The 27,243-nt window shown below is 37.0% G+C and overlaps 1 protein-coding gene across 1 annotated transcript in view; it reads right to left on the bottom strand.

Moving 5' to 3' along the window:
- Positions 1-1,321: 1,321 nt before the first annotated feature.
- The window catches only part of MS3_00008556 (uncharacterized protein), a 39,426-nt gene continuing 13,504 nt past the window's right edge, over positions 1,322-27,243 (bottom strand). The window contains exons 5-17 of the mRNA XM_051216889.1: positions 26,054-26,191; positions 20,457-20,669; positions 19,207-19,410; positions 18,320-18,460; positions 17,973-18,122; positions 15,895-16,092; positions 15,493-15,765; positions 15,019-15,222; positions 6,065-6,262; positions 5,666-5,935; positions 5,192-5,395; positions 3,578-3,804; positions 1,322-3,287 (exon numbers count right to left, since the gene is read on the bottom strand). Of these exons, the coding sequence (XP_051073852.1) occupies positions 2,558-3,287; positions 3,578-3,804; positions 5,192-5,395; positions 5,666-5,935; positions 6,065-6,262; positions 15,019-15,222; positions 15,493-15,765; positions 15,895-16,092; positions 17,973-18,122; positions 18,320-18,460; positions 19,207-19,410; positions 20,457-20,669; positions 26,054-26,191 (3,150 nt within the window). The 3' untranslated portion in view covers positions 1,322-2,557. The remainder of the gene's footprint in view (positions 3,288-3,577; positions 3,805-5,191; positions 5,396-5,665; positions 5,936-6,064; positions 6,263-15,018; positions 15,223-15,492; positions 15,766-15,894; positions 16,093-17,972; positions 18,123-18,319; positions 18,461-19,206; positions 19,411-20,456; positions 20,670-26,053; positions 26,192-27,243) is intronic.

Consider the following 27,243-nt stretch of genomic DNA (forward strand, 5'->3'; position numbering starts at 1 on the left):
TGGGTCTTTTTTATAATCATAAATTAACATCAACTGAGGAATTATTAGAAACTAAGCAATATTAGATAATTGTTTCATCTCAGCATACATTCACAACTCCACTAAGAAGGGGATCTTTTATAACCCAATGAAATAATATTAAGAAATTGACACAAGTATTACAAGTTATTTTACCGAAATAGTTAATAACTAAAGAGGAATTTAATAAAGCAAAGAATAATTGTAAATAATACGTAATATGAAATCTAGAAGAACTAGTCATACATTGATGGATAAAAATATTATAAAGTCTAAGACTTTTATGAATAGATTTCTAGATCCTTTTAGGAGAATTAAAACTCAAACAGGTTTAAACATTTTTCGTTTGATCGACATAAACAGATGGTCATCTCCATATCATGCTAAGAGATTCGCAAGAAAGCACTAATAACTACTGCAAATGTTCCTGTAAGTACAGAACAGTTGGAATCTGACTAACAGTGCAATCTAGGACACGTACTTCATCCTATTTGCGACTAGTCGGCTGGATGTAGCTGCAAATCAAAAGTGACTGATGTTCACTTCGTGACTCGTAACTGGTACTTTTCACTTTAAATGCCCATGTTATCCACTTAGCTACTGATTTCAAATAACATCTCACAAACAGACTATATAATATTCTCAGATTTTAGCCACCATAAAGATGGTTCACAGTTAGAGGTATAGCTTATCCTTTAACCTACTTCAATTTAGACAGGCAATTTATACTATTAGCGCTAAAATTAAAGCAAATATAACTCAAGACTGAGTAAACAAACATGTAGGTGGCTGGTTACATCAATTGAAAACATAATTTCAAGAAACTAAATCAATAAGAACATTGCTTAGAACCACTAAATCCTTGGGTGATATAATATACATGATTTTAGAAAGTGTATTATTTTATTCCTTATTCTTGTACACAAATAGTACAGTGTAGGCCTTTTGGTAACAAATAACATATCTAAACAATTGTTGACCTAATTTCGCATGTATTTTGCAAAACATAATATACCTTTAACGATGCACAATAAAACTTAGTTAATTGATACGAATGACTTAAACAATTAACACAATAGAAATTCATTAAATTACATATAACGCTAAAAATCCCCCACCCCAACACTCCTCCATTCAATAATATTACGACTTAAGCGTTGCTTTATGATCAATAAATTTTACCAACCACACATAAGATACATGTACACAATTCATTATTCTATATTTATAAATACATAACCTCAATTTTGTTCTATGATGATTATTTTTCTTAAACTTAATTATAACTTAATTTGGATACCAGTAGTTTTTGTCATTAAAAAAAAATTTATTCTCCTTTAACACATACAAAAAGAGAAAATGATACACATTGTAAAATAAGTAAATAAAAAATACAGAGTAGACGAGTGAGAAGAGAGAGGGAATAATTGAAACACAAACCTAGAAGTGTTTGCATTAAAATATATCCACTAGAAATGGTACAGCTATAACCGCCACCACCACCACAACAACAACAATGATAAAAAGCAAACGAATAAATTTATTATTTTCATACAAAAGAACGATTCATTAAAAAATCCTAAGCAGAAAAAAAAGAAACTCTTTTCTCTTTATTCCGCCATCTCTCACTATTCATTGCCACAGTTACAATTTTCTCGTGGTTTTCTAAGAGAACAGAAGAAATACGCTGGGAGGGAGAAAACACAACAAAATAACAAATACTAAAGATGCAAAACAATTTTCACACTATAAACTGTACATAATAGAATTATAATTAATGATAACAGTACTAGTTAAAAAGCATAATAATCTTATAAACTGAAAAACATACATCTGATTTGTTTATGATAAAAAAGATTTTTTTACTTCTGAAAGATGTTAATGATGTGATAGTAAGGTTACAGAGATAAGATGGAATGAGTCACAAATAATTAAGTAGAGTGAGTGAGTGAATGAGTGAGCAGAGGAATACAAAGGCAAAGTGGTGAAAACTGAGTTTAAACTTAAAAAAAAAGTTTAGGAGTTAACGAAGTAAACATGAAAAATTTGCTGAGTATTTTTCTTTTAATATACATTCATTATTTTTAAAATTAATCCTACTCAGTAGTATATCTAACACAGAAAATATGTTTGTTTTTTTTTAAAAAAATAAGGTTAAATAAAAATTTTAATTAAAAAAAGCCTAGAAACAGTACACACAAAAATACATGAATGAATGCATAAATAAGTACTAATTACAAATATTCATATCGTCTTGATCCATTATCATTCGACTAATCATTGTAATTTATCTCATCACTAATCATCATCATCATGTTATTATTACGTAATAATAGAGAAAAAGTTTTGAAAGAGAAAGAATTAAGAAGAGATTAATATACACATTATCGTTATTACACAAATTTACAGATAGTTGACTACTTACAAAAACGATAACTATGTCTGATAAAATACTAATAATGTTTTTAAAACAAGAAAAAGGAAAGAGAAAATGAAGACATTCAACTATAACAATCACGTAATATAAATACAAATATATTTATGAAGTAGTAGATAGTTTTTTACTTGGACTAATATTTTGTTGTTCTTGAAAAAGCCATACTTCATGAACAGCTTTTTTATGTTTATCTAAACGTGATTCTGAAGCAAGTAACATTCCACATATATGACAACCATAACCTAAATTAGGCACTGATAATACAGTAGGCCAATACTGACTACGATTTGTATGATGATGATGATGATGATGATTAGTATTAGTAGTAGTATTTGTTGATTTTAATGTTAGTAAATGTTTTAATAATTTTTCAGTTGATTCAAATAATGGTGAATCATGTGAACAGCCTGGACAAGCGATAGATTGTGATAATAAGTTATTAGATAATTCATTTTTATGAATGAATGATTTATTATTATGATGAGACATTAAAGTTTGATGAACTTTTAAGCCAGTTCCAGATCGAAATTCTCGATTGCACTGTTCACAAATTACAGAAGTTTTAACTTGTGACATATTGTTCGTCGATAAAATAGATTTTTGTTTATTGGATCGATTTGGATGAGATGAACATCGTGCACGATGTATTTGAAGGTAACGCCAACACTTAAATCCAGAACGATTACACCAAGAACAAGTAAATAATGATGATGATTCATTGATTTTTAAATTACAATCAGATGCTGGGACAGTTGTTGCATTTGAGATGATAGATCTGACATCGTCAATTAAATTATCACTTAAAGATTGTGTAGACACCGATGATCGACGACTACTATAGGGTAGACAAAAAGGGTTAACAGAAAATTGTATTGACCATTTCAAATTTTACAAAATTGGCCTCTGATTACCGTTACAAAAACATTTTAATCATCTTGCTTTATTCACATTATAATCTGTTGGTTTAACAAAACTTTATATTTGCACATACAATCTTTTTATTGTTGTCGCTCGTATTATGCAAACTAGTATTATAATCTCTTCAATGCATCATCACGTTTATTCCTTGTTCATATGACCTCATAGAACTAATACCTCAACAAAAAATATATATAAGCTTACCATTTAGATATTTCTTCTTCGATACGTGGATGACGAAGTGAATATGGAGAAACTGATCTATTTTTTCTTCTATTTAACTTTGATATAATAGATGGAGTTTCTATATTCCGGATACTTTGATTAGATTGTAATGATAGTCTGCGACTTCGTAAACCAAGAGAATAAGTCTTTCCAGTTAGGATACATGAATTATTGGATGATGAATGAGTTTCAGATATTTGTTTCATCTGTATATTTTTTTTAATATAAAAATAAAAGATGTAGATGAATTAATGAATATATTTGATGATATAGTTACAAGAAACCGGTGACTTGTTAAGTAACACTTCCACAATAAATCGAGGAACGACGTTATGTTCAATGGAAATAGTTCTTTATTTCATGTAGTTGGAAAGTAAAATACAAAAATCACACTACCTATGATAGTTTACAATTTGAAAAAGAATTTCAAATTCCACTGATAGGCAACAATTTTGGACGACTCTGTGTGATATATTATAACAATGGCTTTATTTAATGCAAAAGATTTAGCTACAACAAAGAATTCTCAGAGCAAAACACTCAAGGTTGTAATGAATACCACCCGCCCTCTACTGGTAACCATATACTTGTGAATATTCAAATGAACAGATCAAAAACCTTTTAACTCCCCATCAAAATCTTTCATCATACAATATATTTAATGTATAAACTACAATGTGGTAGTCTGAAGTCTCTTTAAAGAACAAACAAGAAGGTAAAAATACTAACTCTACAATAGGATTGCAGAACTTTCAGAAGAATATATGAGTACATTCGATGGGACCGAATGGAAAACATTGTTTAAGATTAGCAGAATCTTTACTAAAGTAAAGAATGACTTATTATAATAACAACACGAACATGTGTATGAATAGGATAACGCTTATTTCAATAATTTGTGCTAGTAATCGCAATACTGTAAGTTCAAAAAATAAGGAAGGCAAGATAATTGAACAATTAACTACAAAAAAGCTAATCTATCACAAAATTATTTTCATCGATACACATCACAAGATTCAGCAAATAAATTAACACAATAATATCAGTATATAGAAAAAACGAAATAACTAAGTGAAAGAAAACATCAATCAAAAAGTAAAAAGAAGCTAAAATACATAAATCAAGTAAATCTCTTGACGGACAATCTTTGAAATCTGAGGCTTGTATCAGTTCACCCTCAGAATGACAAATGTCATGATCAAACTTCAAAAGCTCTTGATTAGGATGATTAGTGGATACACAACTTTGACGAATTTCAGATAACTCGGTAGTGATTTAGTCTGCCGAACAACACCTTACAACAAGACACAAATAAATGTACAAAATTTGGAAGACTTTAGACAATATATAAAACGATAGAAAAGGTACAGTAAATAAAAAACAAGTATCCTTATACGTAAATTTGACTGAAGCCTTGTCAAAAAACATAGCAAAAGATTGCGAATAGAATTTTTGTGACCAACAAATACTGAAAAAAAGACAAAATATTTACATGTTTGTTTAAATGGACGATCATCAAAATTCACAACAATAAATTAAATCATATAGTCAACTAAATATGAAACATTCAAACAATAATAACAACTACCTCACCTCACCAACTACCTGCCCGATATTCTCATTCTCAACAACTTTGGAATCCAATGTCACCGACTCTGAACATTCTTTCCATGTCAAATTCGATATCATCTCATTATCCATGCATCCACCACCATTCAAACACTCCCCTGATTTCCTTATACCAGAGTTATAATTCTCCACAGAGTCTCTTCTCTTACGAGTCCTAATCAGATCCACCTAAAAACATTCAACAATAAAAAAATTTTACCCTTACAAACAATTTAATCACGAACATATTCACAAAATACTCATGTTGAACATTCCAAAACACAAAACTCTTCGTCACTTACTACTTCCTCTCCTCCAAACTCCCTCCCTCACACACTCTCCCATACACTCACCACGATCAAACAACAATGCTACTACAACCATTTCATGATCATCACCGAACATGAACAACATCAAACTCATTCAATCTAACCACTCCTCACCTACCTACCTACTTACCTTGTGGTTCGATTGACGTGCATGACGTAAAAGTGACGTTCTATGGCGATAACTCAATGAACACATGTTACATTTGAAGGGAGTAGCAGTTAAATTTTCATTCGAAACATCATGTTCACTCGATGTTCCTGTTGTTGTTGTCGTCGTCGTCATTGTTGTTGTTGCTGTTGTTGTTGTTGTTGTTGGTGGTGGTGGTGGTGGTGGTGTTGTTGTTCCCTCTGATGTCTCCAGTCCACTCGTCGATGGAGACAACCGATTCTTCTGTTCATCCTACACAAGTGAGGGATAGTTAGAACGGAATAACAGCCGTCATTACAAAAAAACTTTACACACTTTTCATACTGTATCTATTTCCCTAATAAACAAACAAACACACACAAACTCAAAATAAGTACTTACTTCAGTGGGGTTGTCCTGATGACATCCAGTCGAAAACAGATGTTCATCGGTACAATCATGTTGTGAGTCTTCTGAATTTACTAAAGCAGTCACATTCTTGTCTAACGTAGAAAGACCACGAGGATCCAGTGATTTGTCACCTGAATTCATTGCAATTTCATTATTGTCTGTATCGCCATTTGAATGTCGGTGATCAACCTGAATATGTGTTGAATAGATTGTAAAAATTAAAATAAATTAAATTATCACAACCATAGATGATTAGTTTAGAAGTACGGAACATTTAGTGCCACATAACGGAGACAAATGTTCAACACCGTATTTGACTATTTTATTGATAAGTTGAAACATAATCAGTAGATTTAGGATGTATGTTAATTACGCTAGCCTGGAAGAATAAAAAAGGTGAAACTGAATTTTAAAAAATAAACTCACTACTGATTATTACTATGTTTTCACAAAATTTCAATATAAGAATGGAGTTCAAAATCAATAATTTTGGTATATTGGAAAATGGTCATCATTGGAAAAAAAAGGGGGTATTTGACATTGTTTATACGCAGAACAACCGTTTATTACTAGGCGTTTAATAAACATAGCGGAACCAAGAACATTTGACAAAAGCTAACGGTGTCTAATTATTTATTTATGATGTAGTGAACGAGAACTCAGGTGGGGAAGACCAATTTATTGTTTAATACAAAATTACAGAGTACGTTCGAAAAATATGAAAACCATACGTTAAATACATAATTTGCACATCTTCCATCAGTTGTCGTTTACATACTTCCTTATTCTTTCAATTCTCTTGTTATTACAATTAATTTCTGTTTCCCTTTCTGTTCATCTCAACTGGACCTTCTCAATCTTTTGTTGGCATGCATTCCACTTCCGATTGGTGCTACATACTAGTTATATCTGTCAATATAAGTAGCATACACCACAATGAAAGAATGCTTTTTGTAAGTAAAAAAGAATAAATCCATCACACAAAGTGAAGTGACAGTGCATCGCAGAAAACCAAAGTGGGGTCATATGAGAATAAAGAGACCAAGAATTAAAGTGTATAGATCAACGAAAGATATAATTACAGTTTACTGTTTATGATAAACTCAAAAAGAGTAACGTCACATAGAGTGGTACACATTATTGCTGTGAGTCATGTCTCACAAATCCCCAAATCACTTACTTCGAATCCATGTTAAAAGTTGTGTTACATCAATTATGCTTAATCTATTACGTTTATCATTAATTCATTATCATTATAATGTTGGCTAACTTTCTGTTTTCTTTAACAAGTGTAAGCTCCAGTACATAAAACTCCATATAGAAACCACAAGGACATGTATAATACGTGTTCACATCAGGAAAACTAGTGTTTATAAATGGCGTCACTGAATGAACGATGATTTCCGTTAAGAATAAACTCATGTTATGAAAATAGAGAAAATGATGAAATGTATGTAATAAAAAAGTAGGCCAGCTTAAATGCCCACTTACAAATCAACTTAACCTAATGGAGATTCTTGTAACTTCATGAACTTCGTGAACAGCATCCACCAGCTCTACAACTAACAATATGGTTAACAGTATTGGTCAATTGACATTTGACTTATTTGCAAACATCATCACGACGGTGTAGTTATGAAGACCAGTTTGAAACTGATTTCAACAACCAAAAAAAGGTTGGATTTCTGCTTTACTTTCATGTGAACTGGACCCAGCATAGCGCAACAAGTACAATAAACTCATAATGAAACCCATACAATTTCTACTTCTTGCACACACACAAAAATCAGTCAGTCAGTCAGTAACAACGTAGAACGTCGTACGTACGTAAATCAGTTCGAGTTGCCACACCACATTAGCACAGAGATTCAATGATCGACTCAAATCCCATAGTGATAGAGGTAATAAGAGTATAAGCGGTAATCGGGAAAATTAGTGTTTGGAGATGTTATTTAAAGAGTATAATACAGCGAAATAAATTTGGGAAGGGAAAAAAAGAGACAAGGAGGGATAAGATCAAAATTTGAGAGAACACAAATAGTGTATGCACCTGCACCATTGCAAACGATTTTGAGCCATGTCATTCAGGGTCTCTAAACATCGGTTGCTATCATCTCGCGGTCCCCAACCAGGTAGTCTACACCTACCAACATGACTCAGTCCACTTGTCAGTGACTTCATGGACTTGTGCCATGTTTTGGTCTGGCCGCCCCTAGCTTTCTTCCAACCTACTCCTATACCACTGAACATCGCACGTCGAGGCAGTCGGTCGTTGGGCATACGTAACACGTGTCCCAGCCATCCCAACTAATGAAGTTTCACTACGTCATCAGTTGATTTGCCATCCTTACCTAGTACCCGTTTCCTAACAACTGCATTACTTACTCGATAGTCCCAGGATATACGAGCAATATTTCGAAGACACCTATGATCAAATACTAGTAACCTACGAATATCCTCTACTCTTACCGGCCATGTTTCACTGCCATAAAGTAGGACGGAACGAACTGCTGTGCAGTAAACCCGTCCTTTCACAATTGATTGATCACTGGGTGGTGATCAATGTCATGCTTGTCTAGTCCTTATTAGTGCAGATCGAATGCTATCGATCATGTTGCAATGTGGCCACCAGTCTAGGTGACTCAACACTGCGGGCACTATATATTGAGATTTAGATGGTGGTTGGAGGTAGTCAACAGGAAACCCGTCCTTTGGTTGATAGACGGATATCTCGCCTACGCCATAAATGACGCAAGTTGGTAAAAGCTAGTCGAGCCTTCTGTATCCGTGCTGAGATTTCGTCACACACCAGACCACAAGGGCTGATGAGACTTCCAAGATAAGTGAAGCGATCGACAAGCTCAATTACTTCACTCCCTATCATTAGTTCGGGTGTCAATGCAACCCAATCCTGAAGCAACATTTTGCATTTCGAGCAGGAGAATCGCATCCCGAACATGCTTGCATTGTTGCTTAGAGTGGTCATAAGACTGCATTTTGTCAGCGTCTTCACCAAATAAAACTATGTCATCAGCATATTCTAAGTCAACAAGTGAACCTACCGGTAGAAGTTCAACCCCTGGAAATTTAGACGAGGAAAGTGTTATCTCTAAAAGTACGTCAACGACAAAGTTGAACAAAAATGGAGAGAGTGGACAGCCCTGACGAACACCAATCCTGATGACAGTTCGCCATAAGCTCTCACTCTACCAGTTGTGTTCGAGTAGAGAGCCTTTACAAGGTTAATGCACTTCTTTGGTACTCCTTTCAGTGACAAACACTGCCATAGAACCTTACGATCGACAGAGTCGAATGCTGCTTTAAGGTCGAGAAATACTACGATTCGCGGGCGTCTGAACGTGTGTCTGTGTTCTAGAACCTGACGTAGTGTGAATATGTGGTCTATACAACCACGTCCAGGTCGAAAACCAGCCTGATTTTCTCTAGTCTGCTCTTCACGAGCTTTAGTTGGGCGTCGAAGTATTATTGAAGCTAATATTTTAGACACTATATTAGTCAAACTGATTCCTCTGTGATTGTCACAAGAGGACTTTTGTCCTTTTTTATAGACTGGCACAATCAGTGATTGAGACCAGTGAGATGGGATTACATCCAGTTCCCAAATTCTACCTAAGACCTCAGTCAATCTCACTGCTAATACTGGGCCGCTATCCTTAAAAATCTCAGTGGTAAACCTGTCAGGGCCTACTGCTTTCCCACGCTTCAAATTTCCGACAGCTTTTTCAACTTCGTCAAGAGTCGGAGGACTTACATTAACTTGCCATTCAGGTTGACTGGAGATCGTTGGAAACCGAAGTGTGGCTGAAGGCCAGTTGAACTGATCCCTAAAGTGTTCTACCCATCGATCCAATCTCCTGGATTGAGAATGTATAATATGTCCATCTTTCTCTGAGAGTGTTTCGCTAACAGTCGGTTTCCTAATGCCGGTTTCCTTAACAAGTCTGAACAATTGTCTGCTATTACCTATTGCTGCTGTCTTTTCCATCTCTCTTGCTTTCGCTACCCACCACTGTTCACGATCATTGCGTAGACTTCTTGTCAGCTTGCGCTTAAGCTGACTCCGCTCTTCACTATGTTCAGAGTCAGGTGGAATGAGTTTCCGAGCATCTATCAGTGCGATAGATGCTGCTGAGATCCAGTGTTGCCCCCTAACCTTAGGGGTTACCGTACTAGCAGATATCACTGCTGTTTCCACAGCTTTTCGGATATCATTACATGCTGCATCGGGGTGGGCATCACATACATGGCTGCCTAACTGTTTTCCTAGTTGTTCCTGAAATATACTCTTAGCTTGACTATCGTTGAGTAGGCCCCTAGGAGGTTTCCTTGCAGCGTCTTTCCTACGTCCAGTAAGACGCAGACAGATACGCGCTCGCACTAGAGCATGATCTGAGTCTAAGCATGTGCTCCAGAATGAGCGACAGTCTTCTATCGAGCCCCTCCATCGGTGGCTGATAGCGATGTGATCTATTTGGGTCCAACGTTGGGACGAATTAGGGGGTCGCCATGTTAAAAGATGTTTTTCCTTATGCTTAAAGTTAGTATTCACAAGAAAAAGGCGGTTATCTCAGCATAGCTGCAACAGACGGTCGCCATTATCTGTTCTTTGAGCCAAGATGCTATAAGATCCACCCAGATGTCTTTCCCTATCGCCTAGTTTACCTACTTGAGCATTAAAGTCACCGGCCACTATTACTACATCAGAGCGCCTAGCTTTTCTGAGAAGGTCGGGAAGCTTTCTGTAAAATTCATCTTTTACATCGTCTGAGCTGCAGTCAGTGGGAGAGTAGGCAGAGACGACGAGTGTGCCTATATTTCCGAGACCTTATTGTTCCGTTTAGTCGGACAGCGCACAAACGACTGTCTACTGGGATCCACTCTAAGAAAGCTAGTTCTGCCCTAGGACTCAATGCTATACCTACGCCGGCGAGGCCACGGGAAGCAGAATCAGGGCTTCCAGATACACGAAGCGTAAATCGAGTCGGTTCTTTATTTTGGCATGGTGAGGTCAAATGAATGACGCTACTTGGATCCTGTATGCGCGTTTCGGAGACGCAGCACACATCGATGCCGCGGGATTCTAAGGTCTTAGCTAAGGAAGCCTGCTGTCCTATTTGGCACAGTGTTCGGACGTTAAAAGCTCCTACGTGTAGTTTAGAGCGTGGTTTCAGGAGACCAGGAATAGCGTTCCACGTACTCGAATCGTTTGCCCTAGCGGTGCGAGGTGATAAAGAGACGTGAGGAGGATTAGTCATGGAGATAAGAGAGGTATTAGGAGGTGTAGGAAGGATTTGAATGTGACCAACTTGGTCTCGTGTGCCGTTACGGGTATGAGGGCTGGTGTCACTTCCCGGCTGCCCACACCGTGGAAGGGTATTTCTTGAGGAACCTGAAAAGAAATCGGATTAGTGTTGGTCTTGACGACCTGGGAGCGTGACCGCAGAACCCAAGGGACAACTGCTTGAGGCCGGTCGCGCACGGCCTTTTCGTGGAAGGCTTTTAATGTGTTAGCTCCGTTCTTCAAAGGGTCTTACCGCCGGAGACGGAAATCCATGAGGTAAGGTGAGGTGTGACATTTTTAGGGTCGACCTTTTCTAACCCCGCCCCTCCTTGTGGGAAGGCAGCATCGCTGTTATGCTGGTTGTCCGATGGAAACACCTTACTGCTGTCACACCCTCTACAGTCAGCAGTACGACTTCGCCCTCAGACCTTGAGTTGCTGCTTTTAGTCTTACCGTTCTCCAATCGACCTGCCTGGCATGGTAGAATCTACAGGAACATATGTTCCAGCCAATATAGCTCGGTTGGGTCATCACGATAAGCAAGCCCGACCACCGCGTCAAGGTAGCAGCTTCGGTCAGGCCTACACAACTATGCTGAACAACGATTACTGGAGAACCGATGATACTGCTGCCTAAAGCTAGTAATGAAAGAGGATGATTTTACGATATGTTGAAGTATTATTGAGTTTGAACAACATGCCTTATATGTAACCTCTAATGTGCTAGGTTCATTGACGCAAGTAAGCGCTGGATACATTGTTTGAACCAAAACTATAAATTTACTAGCAATGATACAATAAGTTATCAGGTCACAAACATAATCATTTAAGTACACAGGCCAAAACTATAAATTTATTTGATCGGTTTTTTAAGCCAATATTTCAGACTCGTGTTTCATCCTATATAAATGTAGAATTTGTCCACAAAAGTCTTGAAACATATTGGTGGCATGCGTAAAGCTCCTGTATATTGCACATATATAGTAGCCAATTTTCGCCAACTACAGAGTATTATCAAGATGTTTCATCCGAAAAGACTTGTTTCTTACACTTACGATCAAGAAATTAACATCAAGCCCCAAAAACAACAACTACATTATCCAAATGTCAGTATCATTGCGTCCCACTCGAACTTGGCTGATCCAGTTTTTATAATTATAAAGCCGAACGAACTGATAGGTATTTGTTCCAACTTCATTACCAGTCTGATAGGACGACTTAAACAACGGCGCCGATTGACAATCATTTGTCCACTAGTCTAAATGGCAGTAGTTGCTTAGTGAAATTCAATGTAGCTAATGTTTAATAACATATAATGATTTGGAGAATTTAGTAACATCCTCTGGAATTAACTCCATTTTATCCAAATATTCTTGGCGGTCAAGTAGTACTACACCAGCTTCTTTGTCAGGTTTACTAAGGAATAAATCTTTATTTCTTTTCAGGAGTATTAGCTGCAGCCATGGATAAGTTAATGCACAGTGTAGTAAGAATAACCTATTAACTAAGAACCACTTGGATCAGCTAATACTCCTGAAAAGAAACAAGGATTTAATCCTTAGTAACCCTGACAAAGAAGCTGGTGTAGTACTACTTGACCGCCAAGAATATTTGGATAAAATGGAGTTAATTCCAGAGGATGTTACTAAATTCTCCAAACCTAAAGAAGTTGATAAAATATAATCATTTATTTCTACACCGATAGCTATCGGTTACAAACAAACATTATGGGTTAGTACAGTACAACAGGTTACTTTACCCTATTAGAAAATTCCTCAGAGGATTTTAACAGTTGATGAAAGCAATTTTAGCAGATACACCGAATGCTTCCACCTAAATCTATGATACCTTCATTGTCGCAAGTTCACCAGAAGAACTATGTACCCAAGATCAGTTTATTCCACAACATATGCAAACCCATAAATTACACGGATTAAAAATATGTCCACTCTGTTTATGCTTAATTAGATACCTAGGCTTTTGCCACCGATCTGAACCGAAGAACATTAAAGTCATGGAAAAATGAAGATATTTCAAAAAAATATCTTACGCTCGTTCTTGAGTCTATTTAGTAACTACTTTGTATTTTCAAAATTTATGAATAAATGCATTGTTAAACCAACATCTATTGGAACTGATCAACATATTGGTACAATGTTTTACAGAATTGAAAGCTATTTTGAAGTATATTGACAAAATACAATCCAAATGATCTCAACAATTGCTTAAAGTAATGCATTTATTTATGGTGTAGAGGCAGCGATCCTACTTAAACTCTGAAGTGACACAGAAAGGCAGCAACACACGCAAGCAGACCATAAACTTTAATGGAAATGATGAGCAGAAATCGGAGAAGCACTACCACTGTTTATCACACCAGAATGCTTTAACAAATTAATTTATGAGAAACACTTCACTTTGTTATCGAAGCGAAAACCACTCAGTGCAGTATTCAGGTTGAATTTCGAAAACTTGGTACATTTGGCCAAATATCTACACTAACATGGAACAGCCATTACGGAGCACGACTGAAAAGACAATATGTACCATAAACTCTGTTAGTTCCAAGAAAATTTCCAGTAGTAACTACCTTATAACAAACGAAGGCAGTTATTCCCAACGTCTCCGAAGACCGTGCAAACCACAGCTCCGACAATGCAGTGTAGAGCGCTCCGACTAGCAAAAGAATGAGAACGCTATATACAAAGGCAAGTGACTACGAGTTATGCACTAAATACAGTAAAATAGTTATTAGTTCTTCAAGATGATCCACAATAGCTATTTGAATAGCAGTTTCTTTACACCATATAACTAGGAATGACAAGTCGTAATGTTGCCAAAACAGCAAGAACAATCACTACTCCAATTTTATTCAGGACGTACATTTCTGGTATGGTATTTAGTGTGTACTATTCACACCCAAAGATAGATTCGATTACACTGATAATAATATCAAGACCGTTGGATGATTATTTCGCCCTCCTCTTCTGAAAACAGTTGTGTCCGGCAAGGAGACACAAGTTCACAATACGATTACTATCCAAATTCGATGTCGAAAAGTCGATAACCAGATTCATTCATCAGCAAAGTCCAGTGGATAAATCAAAAAATCCCTAGACGCATTTACACTGACACATTCTATTAGTCTCACCTAATTTATCAGAGTCATTTCAACCGACAAGAACACTCACCACAAGGGACTGTATACCAAATTAGACTTTGAGTTTACATACGGAACTACAAATCGGAAAACGAGAAATGAGGAGGTCAAATTGAAAGACAAACAAAAACATTTCACTTTAATACACGTTTTACTCACAAACCAGGAAGGCTTTCAAGATAAGCGATGAATATCGCATTAAGCATATTTACGACAATGATAGTTTCATTAAAAAACTTTGAAGAATAGAGAATATAAAATACATGAATTATGTTAGGTTTGTAAACATTTAACTATACCGAAAACAACATGAAGTATTATTTACGAAATTCAATACTTATAAAATTGCGAAATATGAGTAAACTCACAAAACAATTCACCACCTGATTGTTAAAATGGACGATCATCAAAATTCACAACAAAAAATTAAATCATATAGTCAACTAAATATGAAACATTCAAACAATAATAACAACTACCTCACCTCACCAACTACCTGCCCGATATTCTCATTCTCAACAACTTTGGAATCCAACGTCACCGACTCTGAACATTCTTTCCATGTCAAATTCGATATCATCTCATTATCCATGCATCCACCACCATTCAAACACTCCCCTGATTTCCTTATACCAGAGTTATAATTCTCCACAGAGTCTCTTCTCTTACGAGTCCTAATCAGATCCACCTAAAAACATTCAACAATAAAAAAATTTTACCCTTACAAACAATTTAATCACGAACATATTTACAAAATACTCATGTTGAACATTCCAAAACACAAAACTCTTCGTCACTTACTACTTCCTCTCCTCCAAACTCCCTCCCTCACACACTCTCCCATACACTCACCACGATCAAACAACAATGCTACTACAACCATTTCATGATCATCACCGAACATGAACAACATCAAACTCATTCAATCTAACCACTCCTCACCTACCTACCTACTTACCTTGTGGTTCGATTGACGTGCATGACGTAAAAGTGACGTTCTATGGCGATAACTCAATGAACACATGTTACATTTGAAGGGAGTAGCAGTTAAATTTTCATTCGAAACATCATGTTCACTCGATGTTCCTGTTGTTGTTGTCGTCGTCGTCATTGTTGTTGTTGCTGTTGTTGTTGTTGTTGTTGTTGTTGGTGGTGGTGGTGGTGGTGTTGTTGTTCCCTCTGATGTCTCCAGTCCACTCGTCGATGGAGACAACCGATTCTTCTGTTCATCCTACACAAGTGAGGGATAGTTAGAACGGAATAACAGCCGTCATTACAAAAAAACTTTACACACTTTTCATACTGTATCTATTTCCCTAATAAACAAACAAACACACACAAATTCAAAATAAGTACTTACTTCAGTGGGGTTGTCCTGATGACATCCAGTCGAAAACAGATGTTCATCGGTACAATCATGTTGTGAGTCTTCTGAATTTACTAAAGCAGTCACATTCTTGTCTAACGTAGCAAGACCACGAAAATTCAGTGATTTATCACCTGAATTCATTGCAATTTCATTATTGTCTGTATCGCCATTTGAATGTCGGTGATCAACCTGAATATGTGTTGAATAAATTGTAAAAACAGCATTCATTAAGTGGAATTTAAAGATAGCTTATAAATTTTTATTCTCAGAAATTATCATGGATTTAAGCAAATCCATATTTGAACGTTTCATTTTGGTTAAGTTGTTATAAAAAATGGTAAATACTCATGTTCATTATTTTTTTACGTTATTTCTAAAAATCGTTCCTTTCGAAGACTTATTTTAAAAGAGAATAACGAGTTTTTTTTATAGAAGATAAATAAATACCTTTACGAACGCAATCATTTCAGAAATGTAACACGGCTGACGATTTTGCAGAGAATACTGTTACTTAGATAACTTTTTTTGCTTTAAATTTTGATTATGTATATATGAATACAGAATTTCGATGGAAAGCCAAAACCGGGTTGAAGTACACGTCCTAGTTACTTTCTCTAAAATATACAGGAACATCCACCTCATTACATTTTACGTAACATCGATTCCTTTTACATGCCAGCAAAGAAATCAACAAACTTGTAGACTTAGTTTAGACAGTCCTAAAGTTGTATGTAAACTGTCTTTTGGTTTTAATGGGTAGTGAAACTGTTCAAATATATCTAAGAATTGTAGCCCCACTCCTATTTTGTGATTCATAGGTTTATGGTTTACCTCTTATTCACCAGACTTTAATGTGAAAAAAATATATTAATAATCTGATGAGATTATATGTTAAATTTAAAATTTGTTAACGATTTTAACGGTTGGATGAATAAAGTTTCTTATGAGCAGCGATTATAAGCACGAAGAATGTACATAATTTATAGTAGACTCGAAGAATTTCGCAGCCTACTATGACAAAGTGAAGGTACAGTGAATGTATTACAGAAGAAAATCACCTTAACTTTATACAATTGTCCATACTTCAAAAAGTTAGCATTAAATGAGTACATAACCTCAATACAGTTCTCTAACAATAAGTCAAAGTCTCACAACTGTATCGACAAGGTAATAGAATGATAAACCCGGGACTGTTATTTTTCTGCTTGTAACAACAGATCATAACAATAAAATAATTGACTTGGAGATGAATTCTCGTGAAAATCTCTTACCTTGTGGTTATATTTATGCCGCTGAAGTGATTTTCGGAACCGAAAAACTTTATGACAATGAGAACATTCGTGGCATGACTGAATAACAGTCGGGCTCGACACTGGAATTTGAACTTCATTTTAGTTACACAATTATCAACATTTTGATGATGAGATATTAGAGGGGAAGAGATCTTTTTATCAATCTTAGGTAATGAAAGGAACGGAAATACATGGGAAACACAACTTTAGTGAAGGATGCTGAGATACAATCATGAGCACTTTAATGCCAGGATGAGTTTGAAAAATTCCAGCACAAGTTACATATATAGTGATATTTAAAAATAACTGCAGTAAGTAGATAGGAGTTAAAAACATATCAAGCGTCCAGATTAAATGACATTGTAAATAATTGAATAAGCATATCTACTAAATAGTAAATCAAGATTAACCAATCTTGTATTATGTACTTCTTAGTGATGACTCAAATTTAGTGATTACGTTTATAAATAAAAACTTCATCCAACTCTGGAAAAAATTTACCACAGTCCAAATGGCATACTTTGAATAGTTCTGAAGGATAAGGTAAGTGGTGTAAGTTTCAAACTCAAATAGAGCATTGTCGCTTTTGAATTAGCATATTCGTCTAGCTCAGAAGTCCCACCTGCGAAGACGACCAATCACAAACAAGATTGTCAGCATGAACTGATTTTTGTATTTGAGAGAGGGAGAAATCTGTCCCATACATTTACCAATATTGAAGCATATAAATATATAAATACGATAGCAAAAAAGAGATAAACGGTCAAAACTGCATACCTTATTAAGCTCAGTATTCGAAATCCCACCCTTGAATAACTCTTTTCTTAAATCCTTCAACTGTGGTGTCACCTTGTGAGTAGGCGTAAACACAAAATGAAATTTGCGTTTATTTCTCCGTACAGCAGGCTTTGGTTTTGGGGTACTGCGCTGTAAAATAAAAAATAATATACCCTTCGTTTTCATTACGAATTATAACTGATCAAAAGAATCTATTGAGAGCAAAACGCCTATAAAATTTCAACGGATATTGAACAACGTTATTACACAAATTCCACAATCATAGACACACTAAATGATGATAAAGTAGGTTATGTACGTGGGTCATAGATATTCCAACGACTTACCGTACTTAGTGAAATCCTAGCCTTACAAGAGGCTATATGTCTAGAAAAGTTTGAACGATTATGGATCACACGATAGCAAAATGAACATGTATAAGGTCCACCGTAAGAGGGTCTGTAATTTTGCCAAATATCTTCATCGGACTATAATAAAGAGACATAGGTACTATAAAATAAAGTTATCAAGTATGAACCAGGTAAAAGCATTAAAAAGGCAAATAACTTTACCCCTAAGTCTAAAACAAAAGTCCTCCCCCTAAAACACATCTCTACATCAAAACAGAAACTTAAACGATAATTTCCTAAGAACGATTCTTTGATAAAAACTATCAAGAAGTTAGAACGATTTCAAAATGCCTATTGGTGAATGAGTATGGCAATACCACTGAGAAAATTACATGTAGGGGGTTAAATAAACTATATAAGGTACATATTTATCCGAGGGGATTAATGACAAAATCACGTTATTGAAAGCATATTAAGCGAGACATTCGAATTCGTGACATAGCGGGTGATGGAGAAATACTTAAAATTACTTTGCCATAATTAATCTGATTAAAAACAACTATACTTGGAAAAGGATAAATATGTTATACTAACTACTTAACATCAGTTGATTAAATATTCCCAGTTGATATCAGTCTGACAATAACCTGTCCACTAAAATTGTCGCCTCAATCTATTAATAGCATAATGACATATGCTATTCAATAATTTTCAAAAATAGAAGCAAACACCTATTTAGTGCCCAACTTCTAATAATATTTTTTGCATAATTCTAATTAGTGAGAAACACTTAGATAAATCTTGATTTCCAAATCTAACATTTTAACTCATACTAGAAATAATATATCGTCATAAGGGAAATAAAATGCACATTATAAACATACTTCATATGGTTCATTATTATTAGAAGATAAATTATTTTCTGAACGTTTTGTGACTAAGTGAGAATCAAATGTATTAGTAGTTAAGGTATTACGATCTGTTTTTAATGAATCATCAGAATTAATAAATGGATTAGTAGTGGTAGACAGAAAAGGAGTGATTGGATTTGATTTTGAGTCAACATCATGATTCATCTTTGGATTATTCTATAAATAAAAAACGGAAAATAGGTTTGAGAAAATAAATAAATGACATATTTGTTAAAAACAAATTCTACCAGATCAAAAATGTTTTCTTGAAAACCTTGATGGTTAAGACAAAATAACTAATAAGCACGATACCTAAGTAGTATGACTTGCCTCCACCTATCATCTGAAACCTTCTACACCTAATGTGAGGACGGTTAATCCAATGATCAACTAACTCCTGGCAATATAACTAATACACATCACAAAGAATGATGCATTAGATGTATATTAGTTACGAGCATCCTCTCCTAACGACATGGTACGGCTTAGGGTAAAAAGTTCACTCTTCCTCACCCGCTCTCATACCCCGACGTGTTTATAGCCTCTGCCAGAGAAGTTTTAGTCAGACCTCCACGCAGTGAGACTGTCTACTTTATGTCATATTTAGACAACTATCCCAATAGTAAAAACCATTTTTACATGATTGAAATTATTATTATTATATATATTATATTCTTATTATAACTCAACTACAAATAAGACTTTTTTCGTATCAATGTACAAATGATCATGTGTTTATAGTTCCCAACAAAGAAGCCTTTCTCAGTACCTGCACTAGGCGGCATCTTTTATGAGAAATAGAAAGCGAAAAGACAACGTTCGGCGATTAAGTCTAATTAATAGATACAGAAGATTTACCTAGAAGTTGAAAAACTATGATTGCAAAACGGTGGTGTATATGAGCTCTAGAATCCTGACGAAACGAATGGGGTATGAACTTATTTTTGGTTAACGACTGCCATGGGGATGCATCTGATGAAGTTGTCCGACTGCCTTGTGGACTAGATCTTGAAGCTAAAGGTTTGACGAATGTCTCTAACCGCGAGAAAACTAACTGCTTCACTTTGAGCTTCAGAGTAATATCTCAGTTCACATAGAAATTTTATGTGTAGCGCACATTATTTTTAGTGTTCAGTTATACCAAATTTTATGTGAGGTATATCAAGAATTCAACGAAATATAATACAATTTTTACTGAAAAGAAGAAGGGATAAAACACTAACTTGATATGAATTTTCAGGGGAGTTTTTATCCTTTTTTATAGTATTTTCTATTTCGTCTGAATGTCCGTTTTGAAGAGTCTGATTTGCTTGACAAATAACTCCATTACTTATTGATATCTCTTCATCGACATTATTAACTAGATTAGGGCTTCCCGATGAAATCGATGAAGACTCATACATTCGACCAATTTCGTGTAATTTTTTCTTTGTTAACTAAAGTTTCATTAGCGAAAAAAAGATAGGTCATATTTGCATGTTTTAAGAAATGGAAGAACAAGTTGTATATTGACAATCGAAATCAGACCATAAATCTGAAATGAACAAAATACCAATGCAACTTCAACACTGACTTAGACACACAGTTATTTCCTTTGCTTCCCTGACCCTAGGAATTTAGTTGTGTTTTTTTCAATTTTACAATTTATTTAGTGCATTAAAAATATATCATGAACCTAGAAACCATATGCCCTGTAACAACTTTTCTTTATTCGCTATCTAGATTGTAATAGGGTTCTAAACTTTGTTAGGTTAGCACTCTATTCTTACATTATTAAGTGCAGAACATACTACAGTAAAAATAAACTATAACAAGTGAAATCTCTGCAACCAATTTTCAAATCCCAACATATACTACGTAGATAAGCAATCGCAAACGAAAGTTTAACGTACAAAAAACTTTTTTTTCTATCTTAAAAGCAGATGTGATGGGTTTAAACTAATAAATAATCCAATCACTTGTTGAGTTGACTGTGAGAATTGAATTTAGAAATTCTGTGTTCTAAAAACACTAAACCACTACCAACAGGAAAAAAATAGCTTTATACATCGGAATCGAGTTAAAACATCAAACCAGTTATCTAAATGGATCAAATATAAAAAATGATAAGGAAAACACTTTAAAACATTACATAAAAGTTTAACAGTCCATATGGTTACACATTAAAACAAAAAAGAAAATCATAGTTTTAAGATATATAGAAAAATTTGAGTTCAAGGAGAACAGTGATAAAACATTTAAGATCTGAAGGAAGATAAAGTGTTAATTTATTTGTATTATAGTGATTGATTTTGAAAGATGACAAGCAATATTTTCAGTCACTGAATTATTTAGCATTCATGAAGATAGTGATGATACAACATAAACGAAAACCATCAGACGAAATTAGACCATTCGTTAGCAAAGCAAAACATTCAAAGAAAAGTTAAGTTAAGCTTAACAAAAACACTCAGTAGTTACCCCTACATTTTCTACTATTCATCAATGTAATGAATAAGGTGCTTCTTTAACAACCCTAGAACTACTAAGCACATGATATTATGTACCGCCCTACAGTAAAGACTGTTGAACAATAAGCTTGGTAAATGGTTCTTTGAAGAATAATTCATTTACGATTATAGTTACCTTATAAGCACAAATGTCTCGTAATAAAACAAAAAGGGAACGTTTTATAGGCTGACCATCACTAGTGATTACATCACATTATATATAACAACCCAAGAATACAAAGGCGGTGTCAAACAAAATCAATGTTACCAATGACAAAAGAAATTTCCACATATAAAAGCAGCTAATAAGATCTGTTTAGTTAGCCCCCAAATGCCCTGGTATGGCCGAGAGCGGGGTGGGCCCGCCCTCCCTCTCCAAATGCTCTAACATGGCCGCGCGTATACAGCACCTGTCAGGGAAGTCCTACTCACTGCCTTCTCGTGGCGGGGTGTTGTTCACGAAAATAAGAGGACGAAAAGCGAATGTCCGGCGCTTTAACCGGATCCCAAACCAATGGTGCACATGGGCTCCAGCATCCTGAGGGAACAAATGGCGTATGACCCAATCGTTGGTTACCGGCTACCATGGGACTGCATCTCCTCACAATGCTCTACTGCCTTGTGGGTCAAACCTTTAGGTCAAAGGCTCGGGGTGTGACCCCCTAAGAAAACCACCTGCTTCGGTCTGGGCACCCGGGTAGTGTCACAGCCCACATACAAATATGATGAAATGTCGATATTTGTGGAAAGTACTTGTCTTGCTTCGATTAACAATCAAACGATTCACATTATTATTTTTTTACGTCATTTATTCACTCCCTTTTATTCTCACTTTGTGTATCCTTATTTTTCCACTTATACAGCAGCTCGCCTATGGTGGAAACTCGGTTTTATCTAAACGTTCCCAAGTCACTGTCCGGTTGAAAATTGTATGCCACCACCAAATACGAATACTGAAGTAGTTTTTCTGAAACCACGTGCACCATTCAAACTGGTTGCCTTCAACGTTCGCACACTTATGCAGGTTGGACAACAGATAGGGCTGGCTATGTCTTTGGAAAGTCTTCATATCGATGTCTGCTGTCTATCCGAGACCCGTATTCAAGACTCTGGTGGAGTACTACAAATTCGCTCTACATCTGTCACTTCAAAAAGCTTGTTTTACGTGCGCTTATCCGGAGACCCTGTGGCATCTTCGTCTGGTCTTGCTGGCGTTGGTGTCGCACTAAGCGCTAGAGCTGAGGCAGCACTAGTCGATTGGATCCCCATTAACAGTCGGCTATGTGCTGTTAGATTAGAAAGTTCCATCAAAGTGAGAAGAAATCGGCGTGAGAAACGATGTCTTTTCATCATCTCCGCCTATGCCACGACAGATTGCAGCCCGGATGCAATCAAGGATGAGTTTTACCACCAGTTATCTGTTCTTCTCCAGAAAGTGCGTTCGACAGATATTGTAGTACTAGCCGGAGACTTAGATGCTCAGGTCGGGCGTCTAGGCACAGAAGAGAGTCGTTTAGGTGGCCGATGGGGACTCGTTGGTCGCAGGTCAGATAACGGGGATTGTCTACTGAAACTGTGCACAGACTAGCACTAACTTTTGGCACAGTCATCGCCGATGTGCCACCTGGCGTCCTCCCTCTACATCTCAAGCCTGGACTCAGATTGATCACATCGCGATCAGCTACCGCTGGAGTGGTTGTGTACAAGACTGCCGCTCCTTTTGGAGTACCTATCTGGACTCTGACCATGCCTTGATCTGCGCCAATCTTGCCTTACTTTTCAGTGGCCAACGAAGTGACCACCACCAAAGGATTGATGTTAGCAAGCTGGTTGCAACTTCTGTTGCAAGTAAGTATCGAACCGAGCTAGTTTCTAGGCTAGCTACCATTCCACCGAAAAGTATAGATGAGCATTGGCTGCAATTGCATGACGCCATGAAAATGGCGGGAACAGTCAGTTGTGGGTTCGCGAAACGTCCCACTTATAAGCACTAGGTTTCTCGTTGCTCCTTACAACTCAATGAAGCCCGTCGGTCTACTCCGCGTGACCGTGAGTTTGATCACAAACGAGGGCTGTTACGCAAGGAATTGGGCAAAGCTTGCGTAAGGACCGAGAAGCCTGGTGGTCGAAGCGTGCTAATGCGTTGGGAGTAGCAGCTGCATCTGGTAACTGCCGGCAGCTCTTTCAACACATCCGAGCCACTGGCAGGAAGAAGTCTGGTGTGGGCGAAACAATCTGTGAGGATGATGGGATGCCAATCACTAGCATCCATCGACGTCTTGGACGATGGGCAGAATTTTTCGAAGGGCAGTTCAACTGGCCTGCTGCTCCGTGAACATCGGTCAGGCTGTCCTGCCCTCCATGGCCTGTGACGACTGATCCATCAAATGAGGCGGAAGTCCGCAGGGAACTCTAACTCTCGAAGCGCTACAAATCACCAGGCCCAGATGACTTACCTCCGGCCCTTTTTAAAGATGGTGATGACTTTCTGACTAAGGAATTGACGACGTTGTTTACAAAGGTCTGGAAGCTAGAGAGCGTACCAACGTCATGGAATAAGTCGATAGTTGTCCCCATCTTTAAAAGGGTTCACGTCGTTTCTGTAACAACTATCGGGAGATAAGTCTACTTCCGATTGCGTCCAAGCTATTGGCTTCCGTTATACTTCATAGGTTGTTCAAAGCCCGAGAAACACTGACTCCCGAGGAGCAGGCTGGGTTTCGTTCTGGTCGAGGATGTATTGATCATATATTCACCCTCCGCCAAATGTTAGAACACCGCCATACTTATCAAAGCCCAACAATCGTAGTGTTTCTTGACATCAGGGCTGCCTTCGACTCGTTGGATAGGACTGTTCTCTGGGATTGTCTATTGAAAAAGGGTGTGCCTGAGAAGTTTATTAACATCCTAAAGGTCCTATATACAAACACCTCAAGCAGAGTGAGGGCATACAACCACCTTTCTCCATTGTTCCATTCAAACAGTAGGGTTAGACAGGGTTGCCCAATCTCACCATTCCTCTTCAACTTTGCCATCAATGACATTCTGGAAACAGCTCTGATGGATGTAAGTACTGGCGGTGTGGATCTCTTGCCTAGAGAAAGACTTCTCGACCTTGAGTATGCGGATGATATTGTCTTACTGTACGATAACGCCCAAGTCATCCAATCCGCACTTAATCAGTTGGCAATCAGTGTCCGTAGGTATGGTATGTGCTTTGCACATTCGAAGTGCAAAGTACTTCTACAAGACTGGCAGGATTCTAATCATGTACTCACCCTGGATGGTGAGCAGATAGAAGTAGTCGAGAAGTTCGTGTATCTAGGTAGCTGCATAAGTGCTGGTGGTGGTGTGAGTGATGAGATCGATTCACGTATAGTGAAAGCCAGAGCGGCTTATACCAATCTGGGCCACCTTTGGCGCCTTCGTGATGTTAGTCTGGCTGTATAAGGTCGGATCTACAACACGTCGGTGAGAGCAGTTCTGCTCCATGCCTGTGAAACCTGGCCTCCGAGTTGAGGACGTTAGACGACTCTGTGTTCGATCATCGCTGTCTCCGAAGGATTGCTGACATCCAGTGGCAACACCATGTTAGGAATGCAGAGGTTCGGCATCGTGTGTTCGGTCACAGAGACGATAATGCAATTGGTGTCACCATCTTGAAACACCGACTTCGGTGGCTTGGACATGTTCTCCGAATGTCGTCCCAGAGAATTCCACGTCGTGCACTATTTGCCGATTCTGAGACTGGTTGGAAAAAGCGGAGAGGTGGTCAGTGTATGACATGGTGTCAGGGTATGAAAGAAAGCTGCAAAGGGCTGGTTTGTGTTAGTCCTTCACGGCTCCCTGGTTGGGTTCCGAGAGATGGTGCAACATAGTGGCTAGAGACGTTATCAGATATGGTTCAGAATAGAAGCCAGTGGCGATCCTGCTGTAACCTTCTTTTACTTTCTTCATAAAAAATGGTTGTTTCTTCCTTAACTGAAAGATTTCTTCTGATTGTACCATACCGTTTCCCCCGGTATTACTATTGCACTACCTTACACCAATCTCTTCGTTATTGTTCTTTTTTACGCTCTTTACCTTTTTTTCTCTTCGAATACTCACTGTTTTGTGTGGCGAATATATATTTGGTGCCGCCTTGTACCAATATTTATATGTTCAAATAAAGAAATGATAATAATAAGTCAACAGGTTGAACAGTTCATACTACTTTGTCTCATATACTACCCATGACTAGAAAAGCAAAGCTTACGAACCTTATTCTTTAACAAAAATAAAGCATTGTAAGCAATGATAAAAATCAGTGATTTACTTCTGGTGATACTTACGTTTTTTGGAGCCAACCGACAAGCAATCATGTGCTTTAGTCGATATCGTTTTTCTGAGAATGGGCGCGTGCAGTACAAACATTGAAAAACGGACTTGTTAGCCAAATTACTTTGATTTTGAGTTGAGATAAGCTCCTCCTTTGTGGGTAGATAAGATGAAAGTGATAAATAATATTAATATAACTAAGTTTAAAACAAAACAAAGTGCACTTATTCAAAAACATAACCGACCGTATTCACCATTAGGGTTTGTCTATTGTGACGAACCAGTCGACCTATATTTGTTGAAACACTCGTTTGTTTTAGGTCCTACCGAGCCATGTAGGTTTGTTGAGAAGCAGTAAGATAAAAGGCAGCAATTTAAACTACTAGGGTGGAACAGCACTGTTGAGTGTATTGAGGTATGAGGGCGGTAAGGCATTTTCGTCAGTCAACATATAGAACGATGTCCCCTGGGTTACCAGATGGTCAAGTTCGCTACTAATTCAGTCCCTGAAGACGTATTCTTCCACAGTATAGGTAACTGAAAAGTGATGACCACCTACGTATCTCTAACAGAACCTGATATTACATTGTTAGCGATCAAATCCCGTTCCAGCTATCGACCCTTCTGTGTCTCTGGAAACCCTTCTGTTGATTACGGTTCAAACGACGCAGCAGATTAATCTTAGATGAAACCCCTTGGTCTTAGGAATGTTGGAAGCTGAAGTGAAGTAATCGTACCATATGATTCGATTGCTAGTTCTAGTGAACTGGCGATGTAGACATAGCACTAAGTACGAGGGCAGGACAGGCACTATAAGAATGGATACCCGTTAACAGTCGCATATGTGCTGTTTGGCTAGACGGCTCCGTAAAATTTCGAAAGGATAGGCGCACACGTCGTTGCCTTTCGTCGTTTCTGCCTACGCTCCCACCGACTGCAGCTCAGATGAAGTGAAAGATGAATTTTGCAGGAAGCTATCTGAACTTCTTCAGAAAGCTAAACGTCCAGACATAGTACTCGTAGCAGGTGACTTTAGTGTTCAAGTAGGTAGCTGAAACCAAACAGAAAGACATTTAGGTGGGTATTTTAGTATTCCGACACAGCGAACAGATGATAGTGATCGTCTGCTGCAACCGTGCTCAGACAATCGTTTATTTTTAGCAAACACTAATTTTAAGCATAAAGAGAAACATCGTCTCTAACA

This window comes from Schistosoma haematobium, chromosome 1, assembly GCF_000699445.3.
Source record: "Schistosoma haematobium chromosome 1, whole genome shotgun sequence".
Lineage (NCBI taxonomy): Eukaryota > Metazoa > Platyhelminthes > Trematoda > Strigeidida > Schistosomatidae > Schistosoma > Schistosoma haematobium.